The 18,838-nt window shown below is 40.0% G+C and overlaps 1 protein-coding gene across 1 annotated transcript; it reads right to left on the bottom strand.

Moving 5' to 3' along the window:
* Positions 1-1,130: 1,130 nt before the first annotated feature.
* On the bottom strand, positions 1,131-18,578 carry CPO (carboxypeptidase O). The gene is made up of 9 exons (XM_090268695.1): positions 18,477-18,578; positions 14,341-14,440; positions 12,250-12,351; positions 9,975-10,079; positions 8,264-8,374; positions 7,086-7,176; positions 5,752-5,954; positions 2,397-2,481; positions 1,131-1,535 (listed from the first exon to the last, which is right to left on the bottom strand). The coding sequence occupies exons 1-9, from the start codon at positions 18,542-18,544 to the stop codon at positions 1,273-1,275; spliced, it is 1,128 nt and encodes a 375-aa protein (XP_090124821.1). The 5' UTR covers positions 18,545-18,578; the 3' UTR covers positions 1,131-1,272.
* Positions 18,579-18,838: the final 260 nt, after the last annotated feature.

The following is an 18,838-nucleotide window of genomic DNA, read 5'->3' as shown; positions in this document are numbered from 1 at the left end:
AACACTGCCTAGATGAAGGCTCATAACTGGAATTTCTAGACACAACTTCCCTTCTTTCTTCAGAATGACATCGGTGACCATGCTACTTTTCTTCCCTCCTAAGCTGACCATTGATGAAACCTAACCATTTTCTCCTGACAATGCTACAGTTGTGGAGTTGGCATTTTTATGTAAATAGCTATTCTCTCCTTCATTAAGCCTCATTGCCCCCTGACATTTTCCTTTGTGACCCTTATCAGCCACACTCTGGGAAAATGCAAAGAAATAAAAAAGACAAAGAAAGGCAATAAAAGGGTTACAACCAAGAAGTGTATTGTGTCTGTGACCAACAAGGAAATTTGGAAATGGGTGACTGAACATCCAAGGATACCCTGTCAGTCAGTCACAGCTACAACATTTGTTCAAAGCCTGACAAGTGCTTAGCACCATTTCAAGGTGTCACATAGAGATACATAGGAAATGACAGTCATAGATGCTACTTGAAGAGCACTGGCAGTTTAATAGACAAGATAGCACAATTAAATGCCTGTATACACATAAACATATAATTGGGCCCTTGCTTACCTCGCTAAATTACTCTTATTTTTCTACGTAGCTACTGCCACAAGCTGCACTACTTAGCTAATTTACCTGTGTTCTTGATTATTACGGCCTCCTGAACTATGGCTACCACCCCCACTCTCTGCCCCGGAATAGAAATTCCAAGAAGACAGGGCTCTGTCTACCTTATTCACCGCTATAACCCCAGAGCTTAGCAAAATCTACATAGTAGATGTTCAAAAAAATTGTTTAAACAAATAAATAAAATCAGCAACAGATATATAGAGAGATTAAATGACTTAGTTTCTGAATGCTGCTACTAAGTCAGTAACACAAAATTAAGTGCAAACCTGGTTCAAAGGCAAAGCAAAATTTTCAAAGAGTTCAGCTAGGACAAAAATGTCTAAACCCCAAAACCTGACCCCAGATGCTTACGTGAGCACAGCCAAGGTCAGCAAAGCTGATCCTAACTGACCTAGATTCACAAGCCATTGAATTTTGGAGTGGTTTGGTTTGCAGCATTATGGGAGCAATAACTAATATTATACTCTTCTAAAGTAATAAAAAATTAAGTACCAGCAAAACAAACATTTCAATTCAAACATGATTTATCTTTATTGTAATAGAAAGTATTGTTAGTTAAATTATTTGTTTCCTCTATGACCACAGACAAATAGCTTCTCAGCAACCACATCATGCTGTCAGGGCTGAGCAGGCCTGAGTGTGATGGACTCAGAAAAGAGACCTGAAGAGCACTAGCAGGCTCAGCACCACAGTGGTAGCTGTCACTTTCCCAGCACTGTTTGAGTGCCACTGTTTGTCATACACGTCATCCAGGATAGAAAGCACAGCTGCCATGGTCTCCTCGCAGGTGGCCTGAATCTGAGCTTCTGGCAGAAGAAATTGATGTGTACCATTGTCCCTCAGCTCAAATGTGTATGCGAAGGGAATCCCAAGGTCCAGAGCCCAGTCTCTTGAAGACCCTGATAGGCCATCTACAAATGAAACCATGAAGAAAGAGTTAGAAATTGTATAGTGAAAGCATAGATTTCTGTAAGCCATTTCAGGAATAAAGGCTCAACTGAGAAAAATAAACAACTACTTCACGTTAGGGTCTCTCGGCTAGCTGTCTACACCTGCTCTTTGATATGAAGCTCCTGTAGGGCAGGAATTACCTCTCATTTGACCTGTCTGTCTCCCTCCATCCACCCACCACCCACAGCACCTAGGATTATGCCTGGCACATAGCAGAGGTTTGGTTCAAGTTTCTCAGCTGAATCAAAGACTGGACAATCTAATATTTTAAGACAAGGGTAAACTGACATATAAAGGAACAGAAACAAAATGACCATCAGGAAAAATATTATCCAAATATTATCTAGGTCGTTCTCTGGTGGTTAGGGGAAGTGGTGATTGGTAATGAGGACAAGCAGTACGCACTTCTTTCAACTGAATTATTAGTATTTTTTATATCTTTTCTCCAGGCCCCACCTGCTCTGCTTGCTTAGCCTGATGGATTCTCTGGGAACTGAATCAACTGACCAAGGATCACTGGAAAATGTCCTTCCTGTTAACTCCTGCGCCTCCTCCCTGCCAGCTCTTTTTAACTGAAGCCAGAGAGAGTTCTGGTCTTATCCAGCATATTAATTTTTTTGTTTGAGCTCACACCTTATCCCTAGAGAACATCATTCTGGATTTGTACAAACTCCATTTTATCTATGGTCATTTTGACTTGTAAAACTTCCCATTGATCCCAGAAATTCTTTTCTCTCTCTCCCACCTATTCCACTCCCCAAAGTTCAGTGACTTCTTTGGTGCCTTGGATACTACTGAAGAAGTGAAAAAAATATACTTACATAAAATATCTGCACTTGATCCAACTCTATAATTGGTTCCATGCTTTGCTTTCAGAGCATTTGCTGCCTTCTGTCCAACTTGGACCTGGAGGTAGGAAATGCAGAGACAGATATCTGGTGTTAAAAATAAAACCAGCAATCCAGAGGATTTGGTATTTTGTCCAAATTCATCTTAAGAGTTCCAGACCAGCTTTCTCATTTCCCATTGGACATCTATACCTAGGTAGTCTACTGGTACTTCAAACCCAGTAAGTGGGGGATTTTCCTGTTTCTGGCTTATCATGGTCCTCCCAACACATGTAAAATCATCTTTGACTCTTCTTTCAAATAGTTAGAAAGTTTTTGTTCCAGTGTCAACACCCTCTTTAAATCTCATTACCTGTGCAATGGACTATTGTCGTCTTCTAAGGTGGTTGATTATGGCCTTGGCATGTGTGTGCGAGGCTGCAGTTTGGGATGGGCTACAGGGTTGATATGGGAAGAATTCAAATGGAAAGAATCTCAGTACCTAAAACATTAGAATTCTTATAGCTATTCCAATTTCAGAGCAGTTTAGAATAAGGCTATATATAGTTATGTTTCCCCTACAAAGTGATTGCCAAGTTGTCTACCAGGCATAATATTTATCATGATTTCTACACATTTTGGGTTTTGTAAACATAAAGAGATTAATTACCAGACTCAGTAGTTGTAAATACTAGAAATGGAAACCTCCTTGAAGAGTTGGCTTGACTGTGTCTTTGGGCACTCTGTCAAATCTCACCCATAAGTACCTAAAACCATTGCTAGCTAGCTTCAATTAGGTTGCGACAAGGCGGGGTCATTTTTACACTCTCTTTTTGTTGAAAATTCTCGAGCGTGCTAACTCTTCAGCACATGAGACTGTAAGAGATACTGAATTAAAGAATGTCAATTTGGTTTCCCAATTTCTGTATATAATACTAAAATATTGTCTGTCATTCCTATCTTAGTTACCTTCCAGTAATGGTGACGTCAGGGCCCCACGTCCCTCCTGCCTTCTTGCCCCCTCTAGCCTGCGGCCAGAGGACTCTACCCTGACGACCAATCCACAGCACAAGACTTTCTAACCTTGCAAAAATGGTCACATAGTATCTGTTTTGCTGAACCAGGAAGGAAATAAAATTCCCTAGAAAAATACTAGAGTACATGGGCCTCTTCTCTTCTGCTAGTGGAAAGCCTGTCCAATCAAAGATCTCTAGCGGCCTGTCTTTGGTGGTTCATTTGTGTTTGTCACAGATCCCGTTAAGTAGAAAGTAGGCATACATGATGAATATTACTAACTGAAGAATAAGGAGGGTTCTGGGCTTGTCAACTGAAGTCTCTGTTTCTGCAGACTTTCTAAATGAAGAATGAGGGGGATATAGGACCCAGTGTAATGAGCATCTAAATTAATATTGGTTCTCAGAAGGTGTAAACACTTTCTGAGCCAGTGTGAGGAGGTCAGAAGAATGTAACCTCTGGAGTCCGAAGACATTAGGTCCAGCCCTGGCTGCACCATTCACTGTCCGTAGGAGCCCTGGAAATGGAGCAAACTCAAGGTCTCCATTTCCACATCTACAAAGGGAGACTGTTATATTGCCTTGACAATCAGATGAAATAATGACTGTAAAATCCCTTTGTAAATCATAAAGCCCAAGGCAAATGTTAGTTATTTCACATATCTTACAAAATGATCACATAGTACAAATGTCCAAAAACATTGCAAGAAAGATATTGGGGGTACCGCTACACATTTTTTGACTACCGAGGGAAAGGTAGTCAAAAGCTCTATAGTGCTTTTTCTTTTTGTGCCTGGACATGTGTTGTATGCGTCCTGCTCCAGTGGAATTGTGGCAGGATGTTCAAGAGAACCCATGGGTCCTCAGGCCGCTGTGATCTTAATAACAGAGTAAGCTTAGTCTCCATACATCCCAGCAGTTGTTGATAATGGAAAGTTATTATTTTTTTTAAAGATAAGCATAAAATAATAAGTGGTGGTCAGAATATGGAAAAATTGGAACCCTTGAGCACTGTTGGTAGAAATTAAAGAATGGTGTAACTGCTTTCAAAAAGTTTGATGGTTCCTCAAAAAGTTAAAACTAGAATGACCATATGATGCACCCACTTCTGCTTATGTACCCAAAAGAAATGAAAGTGGGATCTCAGGAGATATTGTACACCTATGTTCATAGCAGTGTATTTTGAAATAGCCAGAAGGTGGAAACTATTCAAATGGCCATCGGTAGATAAACAGACAAAGGGAATGTGCTCTATACACACAATGTAATATTATTTACCCTTAAAAAGGAAGGAAATTCTGACACATGATACAACATGGGTGAATCTTGAGAACATTATGCAAAGTGAGATAATTAGTCACAAAAAGACAGATACTGATAATTCCACTTACATGAGGTATCTAGAATAGTCACACTCATAGACAAAGAAAGTAGAGTGCTGATTTCCAGGGGCAAAGGGGACAGGGATTGTTGTTTAATGGGTATAGAATTTCCATTATGCAAGATAAAAAAAGTCTCAGAGATTGGTTGTATAATAATGTGCATACAGTTAACTATCTGCTTAAAAATGGTTAAGATGGGACATTTTATGTTATATGTATTTTATTACAATTAAAAAAATATTTTTTTAGAAAAAGATACAATTGTTACAGTCCTAAATGTACTCTCCCTTTGATTTGTGTCTGTTGTTCTTAAGTTCACAAAAAGGCAGAGAGCCTAGTCCTTTTCAGCAATTCTGCCCACGGTGGTTAAGGTAAACACGGCTTCAGAGGAGGACCTGGATGAGACAAAGGTCACTTTACCTGCCCAGGTTTGGATTTCACTGGCATTCCCCCTTACAAATACTCCTAGCAAATACTAGAGGCAGTATTTAGAAGAAAATAAAAGCATTGTGTTTAGCAGAGAAGAGAGCAGATATTATTTAGCCATGTTATTTTAGATATGCTGTATTCCACTAACAGCTGGCAAGTTCTTTAAAGCACAGTTCAAAAGCTATAATTGCTGAACGGAGCTTCAAGAGAATTTACAAAAATGAGAGCACGTTCCTGCAGATTATTAACATAATCATCTCATTTATATTATAGATGAATACCTAAGATGTCTCCCAACTTGACATTTTATGAAACAGGTAGTTAATTAATGTAGGTAAAGCAGCATTTAACCTGCAACCTTCCCAGCAGGTGGCTGGCAAGCTGTAAAAAGGAGGAGAAATAAAAAAGAAGAACAGAGAGAACAAAAGCAGGGTTGGGGCCAAAAATCTAAGAAATGGAAATCAGGGAAAGGAATGCAGGGGTCCAACTGAGGCTTCTCTAAAGCCTTTGGTGCTCTGGCCTTACCAATTCTTCATAGTTACTTGGTTTATTTTTGGTGTAGCCATAAGGTGTGAGAATGAGCTGCCCATAAGAGTGCATGGTCAGGAAGCATATAATGTCCTCTTTCTTGCTCTCTATAAGGCTGGCAACAGCTTTTGTCTCAGGTTCAGACACTGGTCCTGTCCCACAGAATGTTATATCACTGCAGTTTTTAGATGCACCAATACCTGGAAAATACAGGAAACCACAGAGAAGGGACCATGATCTCAGTTAAGAACTGACAGAAGGTAAGGTGTCATCCTTACTCAGGGCCACTAGGGGTGGGATCAAGGCTTGATCTTGTTTGTCTATTAGTTCTGGATCGATGAGGTGAGTTGGATTGTCATTCAGGGAGGAACTTAGAAAGAAGGGCTGACGTTCGTATTTAGGAATGATCTCCATTGCTTCCATGGCCCATGAAGGAAGGTGTAAAATGGAATGGCATTCTCAATAACCTTTAACTTGAAATTGTGGTTGACCATGAAACAAATGCCTGGGAACGAGTTCTCAGGCTCCCAAGGTCAGACTCAGACATAGTCTTGTTGACCTCAGTTTCTCTCTCCCTGACTTACTGGTCTGTGTCTCATTAGAGCTATGTTGCGATACATAGGTAGTCTGTCCTCCTCACCAATAATGATATGGCCCATCAGTGGAGCACCTTGTTACATGCAGGCACCGTGGTCAGCCCCTCCTATGTGACATCTCATTTAATCCCCACAACAACCTACTGATAAGATGGTATCACGATGGGTCCACATTTTAAATAAGAGAAAACTAAAACAGGGAAATGAAGCAATTTTTCCAAGATCACATGGCCAGTAAGCCTGACTTTTAACCCTTGCCATCTGGGTTGTAATCAGACTGCTCTTAACCATTCCTACTTTTTTATTTACTTCCAATTCACCAGGTATGTTGAGATTCAGAAACATGAAAATGCCTTGAGGAGAAGAAAATGTAAACCTTGTTTACATCTGCCCTCCTGCTGTAAAATAATCTGCAAGGATAATTCTCTGCTTTTTCTTCTCTTTATGATAATTCATATATTTCAAAACAAAGCAATAGATTTCAAACATATTCACACTGGCTTAGGTCTTCTTAGCCCCAGTTTAGCCAAACCCACTTGAAGAGAGTTCTGCACTTGAGTGTTGCTGCTTTTTAATAGCATCCCTTTTGAGGGAACACACAGGACAGGCACTTCAGCAAGCGGTACAAAATTAGATGCTTATTTCCAAAAGTTATCTCTCTAATAATTCACCTCTTTTCTGGCTTCTCTGCCCCATGTTTTTGTTCATCAATTTATCTACTAAACTTGTACTTACTACACCAGGATGAATTGAAATTTCGATTGAGGTCTGTCCCGAAGCATGTGCCATTATTATGAGATGAACGGGATTTCCTCCAAAGCCGATCCTGCACAGAGGAACAAACACAGGGATGTGGTCATGCTAAGGTCTCATAAATCACAGTGTTAGCAGTGATGGGTGTCCTCAAATATAAAAAAAATCATTCCTAGGGTTGTCTGGAAGAATCTACCTTTAACATGATGAAGGTTATGCATGTAATTTTTAGTCTTGCAGGCAGGCTACCAACCCCAATAACAGGAACATTGTAAATCATCATATTGGAGGGACTAGTTTGTTTGTTTGTTTTTCCTCATAAGCAGATTAGCAGTGCCTGGTGGCTGTGATCAGGGAAAGCTTCAGAGAATCATTTTTTAAGTCCAAATGATACAGGATGAAAGGGAAATAGCTTGGCAGATGGAACAAGGCTGCTCCAGATGTATCAGAGACCGTCTCTGCACAGCTCTGGAAGCAGAAGACTGATGCATGGAGATGAGGATGAAGACAAGTTTCTCCAGACAAGCTCAGGGGGAGGGACTTCATTCACGTACTGGGCGAAGGCTGCTGCAGAGCTAGGGGTCCCATCAGAGACTTGGGTGAAGGGGAATGCTGGCGGAGGGGGAGAAACATGGGCTCTTATTTATGGAGTAATATGCTTTGGAAACATTTAAAAGGGGAAATTGTCTGCTAAATGAAAAGCTTTAGGAGATGTTTACCCCATATATGAATGATCACAATGAAAAATGAAGGCAGGGTTTGTATGTATCCATCATTTTGGTCTCCCATGTTTCTGGAGGTGAACACAGGGTGATATAGGAATTTTATTCCCATATAATCCTGAGCAGGTGGCAGGCAATCCACAAACTTTAAGGAGATAGAGTTGGAGAAAACTTAAGTCTGGCTGGAAAACTGGGAATATATCAAAAGCAAAATAAAACAAAAATCTGTCGGACTTCAACTCTCAAAAGGCCTCTTCAGTACTGAACTTAGATTATTGGCTTAAATATGTTAGGTTGCGTTTTATCCCAAATAGGATTTCTTTCTTAACATGGCCACGAAACATTTTATAGCTGCAAAATGACTGAGGTCATAAAAAATGAACCTGAGTCAAGATGTAGTTTATTAAGTCATCCCAGAACCAAACTCAATGTACTCACAGTTGTCCAAGTATAGATGTAACCATCTATGTTAAGAACTGGAAGCACATAGAAGTCCAAGTTCTTAAGGAGCCTCCTTATCCTTGAGTTGTCTTGATAGTTTTGTAGAATCTGGAAATTTAAGAGAGAAAGTGTTACAGAAACAGGGGAGTCCAAAAATCCCTGGAATTTGCGGCTGGGGGATGGGGAGAAGGAAGCAGCTTTCAGAATGCCTCCACACGCCTGAGGCTGGTGGCTGGTGTCTTTCTTATGCAAAATGGCTTGGATGCTTCCAAGGCCTCAGGTGGATGGGAGGAGTCTTGAACCAGGGGACAGTATGGAAAGCACACAGAGCCTACCTGGGGTTCTGTGAATGGTCAGAACTGTTGGCAACACCCACTGCGTCAGAGGACGCAGTCAGGGATATATAGGCAGCTGCGAACACTTTAGGGGACGGCGCGCTCTGGGGCTGTCTCCCTCTCTGGCATGTGTTCGCAGGGAGGAGAAGGAGAGGAGATCCATGAGGTTTACAGGAAGAAGACAGTTTGCAAGGAGGCTGAGAATCCCAACGGTTTTGTATTGAGAGCTGAAGGGCACCACAGCACAGAAAGGACCTCCCCAATCAGATTGAATGATTGGCAGCCACTGGTAAAGCTGAACTGTGTTTGGGAAGTAGGGAAACGGTGTTTCTGACCTTCCTAAAACTGGCTAGGTTTGGTAGGGGGGAGGCAACGATATGTGTAACTGTTAAATAAACAATTTTCTTTTCACTCAACTGGAGTATTAAGAGTTGTATTTCTGGCGGCGGGCAATCGGACCCCTAACTAAAGAGCCTGTGGGTGTGTTTTCAATTGGAGCAGCCCAGATGGGACTCTGTAACAAAAGATTTGTGATCATCCGGGGAAGAGGTCTTTTCTCTCCTTAATTGTTAAATGATTTCAACTTAATCATAAGAGATGACCACAATCTCCACCCTCCACCCTCCAACCCACCTCAGCTGCCTCTTGGTTAGGGTGGTGGTTCTCAAACTTCAGAATGCATCGGAATCAGCTGGAGGACTTGTTACAATACAGATCACTTGACTCCACTCCCCCAATGACTCCCTAACCCTAATTCATTAGGTCTCAGGTGGTGAGGATCTTTTAACAAGATCCCAATTTTGTTGATGTTTCTAGGAACCACTTGAGAACTACTCTTTGTGGGTTAAATTCCTTATGTTTGGGTCTCTGAAAAGACTGATGCACAAAAATATATTATTTTTAAAGTTTCTTTATTCCCTCAAGGGTGGGGGATAGGTACTTGGCAAAAATTCATTGTGCTAGGTATTTTCTATATGTTAATCTCTTAATCCACACAACAGACCTCAGAAGTAGTCATTTTCTACTCCTTTTGCAGGTGAAAAACTAGGGGTTCTAGTGTAAGAAAATTTGCTCAAGATTATTTGAAAGAGGTGGAGTCAGGATTCACTCATCTCTGACCTCCAAGATGTATTTTCTTTTACATAGAGATATGTTTGTCTTCCACTAAAAATAATTTGAAAGCACCAGAAAGAGATCAGAATACCTCACTGTTCAGTGAAGATACTTATTAATTCCATTTCCCTTGGGGAGAAGGAGTAGCTTAGTAGAGTTGCCATGCCAACATGTGAATGAAGCAGCCTTTCTACGCAGCCAAGATGTGACAGGTATTTTGTGGTGTGGTTAACTGTTACGAGGAAGCTGAAGACACTTACTTCTTTCACAAACCACTGGCAAAAGGCAGGGGCAATCCATTCCCTGGCGTGAATTCCACAGTCCATCCAAATGATCTTCTTGATGTTGTTGGATGGTTGGCTGATCTGGAGAGAACAACCATGCTCCATTACCAAATAAGCACTTATTGTTGTAAGCCACTGTGCAAAGTTATCAGGTTTTTTATTCCCCTAGAGATCCCTTTCTTATTCCACTGGTTGGTTTCAGGCATGAGGCAAAGATGCTGGCAGAGACACACACCCATATGACCCTTCCTTATGCTCTCCTGTGAGTCACCACAGGCTTAGGACCAGAGGTGGACTCCCCATGCCCCCACCAAAAGCCACGTAGGGAAGCTGGAGATTGGTTATTCCCATGGCTATACTATTATCTGGCTGTGTGACTTTGTACAAGTTGCTTCACTTCTCTAGGTCTTGGTTTCCTTAACCATACAATGAAAGAACTGAAACTGAAGGTTACTTATTATTTAATATATATAAATATGTATATATTTATTTTTAAAATCTCAAAATACACATGAAAAATGAATGGGCTCTGGTTGATGAATATGTTACAGAGTGGGGGTCTCCAAAAATCCCCAGAGCCTGCGGGTTGGGGGATGGGGAAAGGGGAACAGCTTTTAAGATACCTTTGCATGATTATGGCTAGTACCTTAGTGTCTCAGTTATGCAAATGTCTTTGGTTCTTCCAAGGCCCCAAGAAGATGGGAGGGGTTTTGACCATGGAATGGTGTGGAAAGAGCAAATAGAGCCTGCGCAGGGTTCTGGAATGGTCAGAACTGGTTACCACACCCACTGTGTCAGAGGATGCAGCCAGGGGTTTGAAAATAGGTGGCAGATGTTTTTAGCTAAGATCTCCATGTGGTTTTGAGAAGAGGAGAGGAGATCCACACGGTTTGCAGGAAGTGGGGGTAACACCATGCGGCTTTGAGAAGAGGAGATCTCCATGCAGTTTTGAGAGAACAGAGGAGATCCATGTGGTTTGTAGGAAGGAAAGAACTCCATGTGGCTTGGAAAGGAAAGGGAGAATATCATGCTGCTTTGAAAGGGCACAGCACATGTTTTCCTGGACTGTTATACAGAGGCTGATGACATCGTACCCCAGATCCTGAAGGAGACAGCTGACAGATAAGGGATGGGGAACTTCTGGGCATGTTTTTGGCTTCTAACCTTTTGGGGAGCAAGGGAAGTGCTGGGTCCTGTGGGAGAACAGGGAAGCTGAAGTGCTCACTGCCCTCCCCAGGTTGGAATATTGTAAATAAAGACCTGTTTTCCTCAACACTAGTTGCGGCATACCTCTTCAGGGGAAAGGCTAAGGGAGTAAACCCCGACAGAAAATCCGGAGCCGGAGTCCCTAAGGCGGTTTGACGTTGTAGTCAACACCGGCAACTCCTGCGGTGCACCTGAAGCCAAGCTGTATTGACTCCGTCTTTCCCTTGGACCCTTCAGCTGCGAAGAGAGGGGGGGGTCTGCTGCATGGGCAACAGCAGACCCTCCATATCACCCTGCCCAGGCTCTGTAGCTTCAGCTTCACTGGAGAGGACACTCCAGCGTCATCGCAAGATGTCGATTCAACACGGGAGGAGACAGATACCGTGTCACTCCCGAGTCGGACTGCACAACCATTCTCGGCGGTGCAGATAGACTCTTAAGAAGCTACACCATCGTCTCTCGAGACGGACGGCTGCCGCCGCCGCCGACGAGTTGTTGGGTTTTACACCAAGGTGCCATGTGAAAGAACCCCCTTTCGCTCTGTAACACATGGGTGGGAGATTTTCCCTGACACAGTCCATCCTCTTTCATCTCTATGTGAGCCAGGGGGGCGCTCAGACCTTCACAGAGCCAGCCACTCAGTCAGAATGTCTAAAGTCCTGTCCAGCTCCATCATGCATAATTCTAAGTTCATTAGTCTTCTTGGGGATGAGGGAGACCCAGCATCGAGACAACAAAAGTATAAGTTCTTTTATTTCTAGACCTTTCTGTTTTTAAGTGCTAACCCCACTGTCCTACCCAACTATTCCTAATTCTCTTTAGAGCTTGATCCCACCCAGATGATTAGTATGTAAAGCTTTACAAGTTTTGAATTTTAAAAGCTCATTTTGGGGTGGAAAGGTAGGTTTTTTGTTTTTTGTTTTGTATTGACTGCCTCTTTTAACTTTGCTTACATTTCTACTAGAGCCCCTGAATAGTAAACAAGTGTCTTGGGTGGGAGAGACCCCACTTCCCCAGGAAAACAGTTCTCAGCCTTCTTACTCACCTTCAAATAATACATGTGTCGCACCTCGTAGGTCATCCCTAGGAAATGCTGTGTCACCACGTCTTTGTACTGCTCACTTATCTGGTTCATCCACTGATAGATCTGAAATAGCCAGAGAGGACTGCAGTTATCAATCAGAAGATTGTTTGCTCACCTCTAATTAAGATAACTGCTCCTTTCATTAAGATAATGAACTCTGTACTCTTTGCTCTACATTACAACAGCTGTGTGCTAAACAAGCTAAAACACAAAACCAATGAGTTATTATCCCCCCTCTCCCATTCTCTTTAAAGATCTACTCTGCCATAAGAATTAAGAGATCTTGTCTATCTTTACAAATCGTCGTCGGCAGCCGTCCGTCTCGAGAGACGATGGTGTAGCTTCTTAAGTGTCTATCTGCACCGCCGAGAATGGCTGTGCAGTCCGACTCGGGAGTGACACGGCATCTGTCTCCTCCCGTGTTGAATCGACATCTTGCGATGACGCTGGAGTGTCCTCTCCAGTGGAGCTGAAGCTACAGAGCCTGGGCAGGGTGATATGGAGGGTCTGCTGTTGCCCATGCAGCAGACCCCCCCTCTCTTCGCAGCTGAAGGGTCCAAGGGAAAGACGGAGTCGATACAGCTTGGCTTCAGGTGCGCCGCAGGAGTTGCCGGTGTTGACTACAACGTCAAACCGCCTTAGGGACTCCGGCTCCGGATTTTCTGTCGGGGTTTACTCCCTTAGCCTTTCCCCAGAAGAGGTATGCCGCAAGGCAGCGGAGGTTTTTTGGAGTCAGAGTTTTCCTTCTCTGATCTTTACAAATAAGTTACTGGGAATTAACAATTTCCACTGATAATACTTCAGAAACATTATACAGCAACACAACCCTCAAATGGCCAACAGACTTAGCTTCCATGTGCCACTCAATCATGCCAGAAATTTAAGGTCAGGTATATTTTTGAGTTCTTTTTCAGTCTTTATGAATCTCAACAATATCTTTTGCTAATGTCCATGGTTCCAAGTTTGGAGAAGAGTTGGGTAAGCCCTTCATAGAATATATCAACAGAAGTTTCCAGATCACACTCGAGTCAATCATTTTGATTAAACTGGGGCAGACCTGAATAGAAGTTGATTTAGTTACAAGTCTTACACCATGCTTAGAAAAGAGGGTCTTACGTGTTTGTCTGTAAGTCAATAACTTGGGGTTCTATAGGAGTGACTGGAATAAGGGAATTCACAAACAGAAGACATTTAATAGTCATCAGGATGTGATAGGGTACCTCCCATACTTTAAAAAAGTACTATTTGAAAAAAAAATCCTGGAAAATGTTAACATATTCCCAAATATTGAGAATAAGCGGTAAAGCCTCTTTGGAGGACAACTTGTACATTTAAATAAAAAACTTAGATGTGTATACCCTTTAACCCAGCAATTCTATTTTTAAAAATGTTACTTAAGTCCAATAGTTTTGCATATGTCACACATCCAACCACTCACACATACTTATTTGCATATACAGTACTTAATTTAATTTTTTACTGTAATTAATTTTTAAAATCACCAAACTTAGTAACAATACAAATATTTCTTTAAAAAAGTTTTTTTCTCTTAAGAATTGTTGAGCCTGTCTCTTTTATGCATCCTATAAGAACTATCACACTTTCAGATATATATGATTCTGTCAGAAGGCTCCTCTACCCCACATCACACACCCATGTACACACTGGCCCTGCCCTGCTTAAACTGGCTAAAAACTTGATAAACAAGAGTAAAGGTTAATTCTGGTTCATGTTCACACTAGTAAAACTGGTTAGGGTGTTCTTTTCTTCTTTTTCCTTTTTGTTGTTGATTTGCATTTTTTTTTATTTCATAGCACCAGCATCTGTAGCTCCAATAGTGGTGATAGGTGGTGGTGGGTGGGGGTAATGTCTGGGAATTCTTTTTGTTTGTTTGGTTTTTCGTTTTTGTTTGGGAATCTTGACCTCAATGCTCAGGCGAATCTCCGCCTCATCATTTGAGTCTCTCTAGTCGATGGATAGTAACAGTGAACCATCCCCTCCACATTCCAAAGTTGTGCCCACCACCAACCCCTGCCATGTAGTCTTGCTCACCTCCTCCATGGGGTGGTATTTGTCATAAGAATAGGTCTCCAGGCTGCTCCCTGGAGTCACTGTCTTGTCCACAGTCTCTTGTCTCTGTCGTGCTAGTGATCTGCAAAGGGAAGAAAGTCAGACAAAAAGCCAGGGGGAAACTGGAATTGCATGAGGGTTGGAAGGTGAATGTAAAAAGTAGTAGAAAGCTGTGTGCATGACATCTAGAGAATAAAAGCCATTTGTCTCCTTATGGCACATACTATTATCCCAGGTTATTTTACTCTGTTACACAGTCTAAATCACACTTTTATTATAACCCAGAAAATAGGCATAAACCATATTAGTCCACGTTTAAAAATTTTGTATCTCTGATCTGGACTACAAAGAGCAAAATGAGTATTGACATTATAAGGTCACTAGAAAATGATTTTAGTGCTTTTTTGGAATGGGAGAGGAGAGGGGATGAAGCAAGTGAGGAGGGTGTCTTTTCAGCCCTCCCTTCCTCCTCAGTCCTCGCACTGACCGTCAAAATAGTCACGTCCTGCTAGGACATGAGACCACTGGAGATGCTTTCACTCTAGGGCTGGGTTGGGGCTAGCAGTGGTTGCTGTCGGAGCAGCTGTTTCTTCCTTCATAGAGTTCAGCAAATATTTGGGCCTTTCTTTATCACAGTTATATTCCGAGCGGTAGCAAAGGAGTACAAGAGAAAGCAAGGCTGGGGGTCTGCAAAGTGTGTGAGTTTGTTGTCTCCTAAGCCCGTGTTAAATGACTGGGTCCATGTAATATGCAAAAAAGTGAACTGTCTGGAATTTGAATGAAAATCTCTGATATTAAAAGTGCTTATCACTTATACATGAAATCAAACACAATCCTTGACCCACACACATCCCAGTACTTAGTTCAGGCAATGTTTAAACCGTATACTTAGGGAAGGCAGTTAGTTCCCTGTGTCTGTACAATTTCTTGGGTGATGCATAATGCAGGTGCAGAAAGAAGCAACAGTAGCTAATCCCCCAAATTATCACTAGCCTCATCTCACCAATCAAATGAAAAGATTATTGTACTTTGGGTGTTTTTTTTTTTTTAATAAGAATTTATAAAATGTTTAACAGAGAACATAATCCTTTAGAGTGCATTATTAATAAATACCAAAGATCAAAGATTGATGAAATTTTGACTGGAATGTATGCAGAAGCAAAAAAACAATGAATAGTGAGGTAAATTTTGTGTTTTACATACTTAATAAGAAATGGTTTCATAAGTATTTCATGACAGCAAAACATTTTTAAACTTTTTTTTTCTGCTTACAAAATTAACATGTGCTTATACCATAAAATTTAGAAAGTACAGAGAAAAAGGAGGAGAAAAATAGGAAAGAGAAAAATAATCTTCAATAATCCCACCTCCATGAGTTAACCGCTGTTGGTATTTTGGCCTATTCCCTGCTAGTCTTTTATCTGTGCATACTTTTTTCTTAAACAGTACTGATTATATCTATATTTAACTTTGTATTCATTCCTTTGTATTCTGTATTCTATCAGAGACATTTCCTCAAACCCATAAAAACTCTTTATAAATATTATATTTAATGACTGACTAATATTTAATTATAGGTATATATTACATAGTATCATTTATTTAAATATTATTCTCTGTGCTGGATATTAAAGCTATGTATTTTCCTGTGTGTGTGTGTGTGTGTGTGTGTGTGTGCTATTTTAGGTAATTTTGGACTAGATGACTTTTTGCATAAATCTTTGTGCTCACTTCTGCTTATTTCCTTGAGCTACATTCCAGGAAGAAGAATTAGTAGGCCAAAGAGAAAGAACATTTTCAAGGCATTTGATTAATCCTGCCACGTCCCAAATGATTCTACAGACCTACACTTTTATTGGGAGTATGTGGTATATATGAGAGTCCACCTCAAGAGAAAGATTACAAAGCTCGTGGTCTCTCTTAATTGTAGATTTTCTAGACTATCATTACATCACTTAAAGTGAATAAAGTGTGTAAAAAATGGCAGCTAATCAATGTTTTGAGTTGGTAAGAGCCATAGAAAAATGGACTTTATTTTATATCAGTAAATAGTAATGAAAATGAAAACAGCCAATTAGGATCAGGGCTGGCAGATGTGAAATGTTTTCCTCAAGTGTAGTCACAAGGGGCAGTCCAATGGAAGCTGTCTCCTCTGAGTCCTGCTGCCCGAGCTGAGTCACTTCCATGATTTAACCTGGGCTTAGTGCTTATTATTTTAAGTAGAAGTTTTAATGCATCTTCATTGTAGAATATTTGTAAAATGAAGAATAGTTGAGGGAAAGAAAAAACAACAACAACAACAAAGATATCAATTACCATTTTGATACATAGTTTTTCTTATATTTTTAAGTATTTTATTACATTTTGTATTCTGCATTTTTTCTTTAGCATGAAACATGCATTTTCCCATGCTATTAAAATTTAATCATAATCATTATTCTAAAGGATGAATAATATTCCATTAATCTATATGTCAATATTTACATAACCTAATATGGTACATTTAGATTGTTTCCAAATATTATAATATTTAATATAATATTTATATTATAAATGAGGCTGCATCTCAGTGCATAGATTCTTTCCATACTTTTGCTTATTTTCTCAGTCTAGAGTTCCAGAAGCAGGAATACTAGGTCAAAAAAAGTGTAAGTTTAAGTCTCTTGATATTTTTAAGAAGGGTGACTTTTTTCCCAATCAAAGCATTGTGAAAACTAAGAGTCTTCATCTCTAATTTATAAATGAATAATTTTAAAAAGGAAGCTAAATGTAGTGCCTATATGAAACTAAGCAAACTAATGGGAAAAAAATAAGAACACAATGTTCAAACATTTTGACATCACAAAAAATCCTGGACTCCCTTTATATATCTGAAATCAGACGGTCTATGAAGGTAGGGGACATGCTGAGGTCACACAGATGGTCTGGGCAAAAATCTTGTTCTGTGAGAGTAAGTTTGTTTCAAGATTCTTTTAACCATGAAGGAAAAAAGGAAACACTTTATAACTACACATGCTTGATGAGATGTATCAAATGAGCAAAATACTGAGTTGTGTATGAACAAGAGAAATAATAATTTATATGGTAACTACACTACACACATACAGAGACACACATTCAGTTTAAAAAGTATTATATATTTACAGAAGTAATGACTTATTATGAATAAGGAAAGAACACAAAAAGGGACAAATGGCATGAATGCATAATTTATAACTAATAAAATGAGTAATAAGCAATACAAAACATTTAACCTTATTAGAAATCAACAAAATGCAAAATAAGTAATCTGTTGGTACTTTTCACTTATCAAATTGGCAAACACTTAGAAAGTACTTTTATACACTATTATTGGAAGTATATAGAGTGATGCACCTTTTCTAGAGGGCAATTTAGCAATGCGCAGCAAGATTCTTAAAATTTTCTCAGCTCCTGACCCAGTAATTACAATGTTCATCACTTATATTAAGAAAATAACTAAAAATTTGCAAAAATATTGCTGTAGTTTCTCATGGTATTATCTGTGAAAATGACAAAGTAGAAACCAAATAAATGCCCCATGGAGTAACAATGATAGAATACTATTAACAGTTGCAATGTGTTTTAAATGAATTATAAATATCATAGGAAAAGTTTTATCATACAATTTAACTGAAAAATTCTGGCAATAGTACTATATACATAATTAGCTAGCTAACTAGCTAGCTATTTAGAAATATTAACAGTAACGATCTCTTGGTGATCTTACTTGGTATTTTTAGATACCTTAAACATTTTTATCTTGGTAATTAGAATAATTTCACTTAGTAATAAGAAACTATGTAAATGAGGGACATAGAATTTGTATTATAATTTCCCTTTTTCAATCATAAAACATGACATTTCTATTGGTACTTAACATACATGGTGGTAGAAATGTTTATTAGATATTTATTCATCTATTCAAAGATTATTTGAGTGATGTTCAGTGATAAAAGTTCAGTGATCCTCATTATTCTTATGGTGGTGTGTAGAGATAAGAATAGGGGAAAATCCAGATGCATTTATCTTGCAAAAACATTTTCCATCTGGAAAATCTAAATCATAATAGTCAGCCCTTCTTCCCACTTCCGACTCACCTATCATATCCCAGCCCCCCAGGCACCAGCATCCAAAAGAGGTAAAGAGTCCCAAGCAGAGGCTTCATTCTTCTGCAGACAGAGCTAGAAAATCCTGGGCCTGTCCTGTGGGTCAGTGAATTGAGTGTCTCTGAGAATGCATTCAGGGGTTGACTCCCACAATAAAGATAAGGTAAGTCAATTAGTGGATGTCTCAGCAGAAACATACATGAGCAGTGGCTTCATTAACTCCATCATGTCCCCAAACAGTTTTTTTAATAGTGGAAAATACTACCATTTGATTTTTCATTTCTCTTATAAAACCGAATTTACATAAGCCCTTGGCTCCATCAGGAAGAAATGTCTTCCCTATCTCTGGGAAT

The sequence above is a fragment of the Furipterus horrens genome, unplaced genomic scaffold, assembly GCF_987537825.1.
Source record: "Furipterus horrens unplaced genomic scaffold, mFurHor1.1.pri manual_scaffold_1, whole genome shotgun sequence".
Taxonomy (NCBI): Eukaryota; Metazoa; Chordata; class Mammalia; order Chiroptera; family Furipteridae; genus Furipterus; species Furipterus horrens.
The sequence above is the reverse complement of the archived record's forward strand: the minus strand, read 5'-3'. Positions and strand labels throughout refer to the sequence as shown.